Raw genomic sequence first — 4,245 nt, 5'->3', positions numbered from 1 at the left:
GTAGGGGGCCGTGGAGGTATCCTTCCTTGCCTCCACCGTCACTTGCTCTGTAAGGAGTATCACAATCATCCTAGCTCTCCTTTAGCTAGGATTCTCCTATTTCGGGGTTTCCTTCTCGGTAAAAGCTGCCACCATCTATTTTCTGTCCTTTCAATTGTGGGCACTACTCCCTGGCAGGTAGTCCTTGCTCCTTGACCACTCCTCCCATAGCTTACAGGTAGCGACTTAACACTTCATTAATACACTTTATCANTATCAAGGTGTTTTTCTCGGCAGCTTGCCCCTCACATTCGTGGTCTGCTTTCAGTTTTTGACTGTCATATGCTCCTGGTTTGTGTGTGCTTCCTCCNGTGTGGCAGGTGCCTATCCCTGTTGTCTTTCTTTGTCTTCGGCTGCCACTGCGCCTGTGTCAGTTCAGCCCTCGCTCGGTCGGGATTATCGGGATTGGAGGTGGGAAAGTTGATTATATATATGAATTCNTTAAGAGCTTTACTCCAAGGTACAAATTTTAGGCTTGTAGCAGACATTCTGAAAGTAACACGAACATTCCTGAGTTGCAGAATAATTTCGCATATTAATGTCAGGAGTTCCAATGCGGCCAAAACCGTGTTCACCGCTGGTGAAGAAAGTAACAAGGCAGCAAGAACAGTTCTGTCCTGTTCTCCCACTGGCTTGAGGGTGAATGGGACAATGGAATGCCTTTACATGGTTCGATAAAGAATGAAATGCAATCATAACAGAATACATATATATATATAGTAACGTGTCTTGTGTTGGAATCCCACTTCTGACACCAATGTAACGTGTTTAGACACTGAAGACGCCGTTCGGATTGTTAATTGGTTTATTTAACAACCTACCAGTCTCGGCTACAATTAATTACAACACTGTTGCGGGGTTTCACACTTTATAACCCTATTCGCAATAACCAAATCACTCTGTCCTCAGTAGTCTACACGTATTAATTTCGATACGGGAGCTATACAAGTTCACTGTATCACACACACTCCCAATTACACAATTACACACACGCACGGTTCTTCTTTCCGCGACGGCTGCTATACTCCAACTGTGTCACTTCTGATCACACACTAACCAACACCCGCTTGCTGCTCAGCCGGCTTTTATTCCGTTCGCTGTTGCCTGTTGCCCGTGTCAACAGCGACGTTGAGTGCCACGTCACAGTAGGAAGCGGTGCCACGCAGGGGGGGGGGGGGGGAGCGCTGACTCACCTGCTACGTCACCGTGGCCAGAGCTGCTACGTCACCGCTGGGGAGGGAGAGGGTGTCTTCCATTGCGCAACACGTCACAATATATTATTTGAGGAGAGTCAGCCTCACCAGAAATGAGGTGGGGATAACTTTTCACTCGCTCACAAGCTGATTTTCTATTTTGTGGTCGGATTCACCCCGACTTACCCTACAGCATTTCTGTCAGGAGATGGTATCACGTGCAAGACACAGAGGGCATAACTACGTACTGTAAGTCGTAATCTGCAAAAAACGCAGACGGACAGAATCCTCGTGTATAATGTACACAGATCTAACGAAAATATTACCAACCATTACGCATATATGTAAAATCGTGAATATTACATATACACGTATTTGAAAATAATTACATTTAATTACATTAATGTTTCACGTTTCACCTCTTTTGTCTTTCTGGTTTTTATTATTATAATATTACAGTACGATAGTGTTTTTCTTTGTGGGTAAGAATTTAATCCAAATATCTGAACCATATTTATCACTAATTAATTCAGGTAATCGGCCTTCTACATTACTATTATTATTATTATTATTATTATTATTATACGTTTATATGTATTCCATCACCACTTGATTGTTCTTCAAAAACCACCTGACGATGCTCTATTCGGGTCGAATTATGTTGTCAATGGATTAATGAAAAGTTTGTGTAACTGTGACCACAATCACCGCGGTGATATCACACACCGGGTGCAATGCTTAGTTTTCCAGGTGTGCAGCCGTTGTGCCGCATTCATTCGAGTGTCCCGGAGTCGGGACATTCCCGGATCCAACGGACTGCCACAACTTCTACACGTGTGACAGCAGCCTGGTACCGAACCTCGGAACTTGCATGGACGGTACTGGAACTTACGAAGCCGAAAGTCAGGTGTGCAGGGTGGCGTCATGCTCCGGTGCTCCGGAACCATCTGTTACCGAAGCTCCCGCATTCATGTGCCCCTCCGTAGGGCTGTTCGCGGACCCCAAAGACTGCCACAACTATTACAGCTGTGGAGAAGACCTAATTCCTGTGATTGGGACATGCCTGAAAGGTGAAGGCACATTTGATGCCGTCCAAAGGGTGTGTCTAGCTGAACACTGTTCGAACCCCGAAATATTTAAATGCCCATCAAGTGGATTCTTCGCCGATCCAGAAGATTGCCACAGTTTTTACGTATGTGACGACGATTTGACTGGACTTCATAGCAGCTGCACTACAATCGCCCGCTTCGATCCTGAGCGTATTTGTATTGTAGGGCCTTGTCTTCAAGACCCCGATGAGACAACATCAGCCCCGAATACAGAAACTGACCCTGCTTTCATATGCACAGCTCAGGGTTACTTTGCGGACCCAAAAGACTGTCACAGTTATTACTGGTGTGACATTAGTCTAAATGCACTCCACCGTGTGTGTATGGGCGGAGGTGGATATTACGACCCAGATGATGAAGGATGTTATGCTGGGTCTTGTTAGTGGGCCGGAAGAAGAGAAATGGCTAGAACCTCCATTTCAGAAACAAGTAATACATACATATAACCAATATTTATGTTCTGAGGCTCTCATGCTAGTGTCTGTTAACAATATAGGAAAGTCGTCCAGTATGAGACAGTTCTCCTGTAAGAGACTGTTCAGAAATCGTACCAGGGAGGTGCTGATATCTCGCGTACAAATTCTAGACCAGAGCCACTATTTCCTTGAAATAACTACTCAGTTATCCTCCCCGTTCCGGACTCACTACTTCTCAGGAAATCTGGTAGCGCCGGGAATTGAACCCGGACCCCTGGATCTGTAGCAGCCTCGTGAGGATAATTGAGGAGCTATTTCAAGGAAACAGAGGTCCTGGTCTAGAAAACCGAGATTAACGGCCGTGGGTGTCCGTTGCGCTGACCATGCGACATCCTCTATCCGTTAAAGTTGGCACTAACTTGGCCTACAAGCGGCGGTCGCTCGGTCGGTATAGTTCGCTTGCGGACTAAAACCACGGAGTTTGTTTTAAATTGTTTCAATAAATTCGGAACGACGAAAAGTTCAAAATAATAGTTTTAGACAATAATATAAAATTGTTTACAAACTTGTTTGTGGTCATTCATGTCACGAAATGATTCCATTAATTGTAAATGTACGTCTAAGATCCTTTATGGCAATAGAATGTATTCGTATGATGTGTAAATTTGGTGACGTTTGAGAGCCCATATCTGAAAATAAAACGAGCCCTAACACCATGCACCGCTTGTATGTCAATTTGTATTCCCTTAACATTTTCAACCACTGTTTTTTTTTCTTTTTCGGTATGAGTGAAGTTTTTGCCACTGGAGGTTCATTTAGGCCATGAGCCGATCATCCAGACAGGGAACCAATAACCTCGATTGCTAAGCAATGATCATTTAAGAAAAGGCTTCAATATAAGTCAAGATGTCTCAGTCGGTACAGCAACTTGGACGACCGAGGCAATAGGGTTCCATTCCTGGCATGAGCAAGATATTCTTCTCTTCTTCATAGTGCCATGTGTTATTGTGTGACTATAGACGGGGGTTCAATTGGTGAATATATTTACTGACCACTTATACACGCCACTTGGCATTACAAGCAATTTCACCGCTACCGCTAATCTCCACAGTTCACAAATCACCACAGCATTCGCTAAGCCTTTTTCAGCCTGCATTATCTTCACTAGCCGTTCCCTGGCAACGGTTTCTAACAGCGGAGATTCTTCAGCTTCATGCCCTCACGATATTCCCGGCTGGCCATCGTTTCACAACTAACTCTTCCCCTTGCTTATAACATCTCAGCACGGGCCACGCAGAAACATCCCATTTCCAACAATCGATTGTTGCATGCGTGTTCGTTGCCCCGAGGGAACGTGTTTACCGAGACGTTGCCTAGAAACGCCTCTGGTTCTGCCTCGCAGTCGTTGCATAGCAAAGGCTCTACACGACACAATAGAATTCAAATCAGCTCTGGGGCCGGCCCAGTTTTCCATGCAATCGGTAGCGA

At 45.0% G+C, this 4,245-nt stretch overlaps 1 protein-coding gene across 1 annotated transcript in view; it reads left to right on the top strand.

Annotated features, from left to right (window-relative positions):
* Positions 1-2,770, top strand: part of LOC111868052 (peritrophin-48) — a 6,025-nt gene extending 3,255 nt beyond the window's left edge. The window contains exon 2 of the mRNA XM_023858419.2: positions 1,975-2,770. Coding sequence (XP_023714187.1) covers positions 1,975-2,724 — 750 coding nt within the window. The 3' untranslated portion in view covers positions 2,725-2,770. The remainder of the gene's footprint in view (positions 1-1,974) is intronic.
* Positions 2,771-4,245: the final 1,475 nt, after the last annotated feature.

Source organism: Cryptotermes secundus, unplaced genomic scaffold (genome assembly GCF_002891405.2).
Source record: "Cryptotermes secundus unplaced genomic scaffold, Csec_1.0 scaffold815, whole genome shotgun sequence".
NCBI classification, from domain to species: domain Eukaryota; kingdom Metazoa; phylum Arthropoda; class Insecta; order Blattodea; family Kalotermitidae; genus Cryptotermes; species Cryptotermes secundus.
This window is presented reverse-complemented; position numbering and strand designations above follow the sequence as displayed.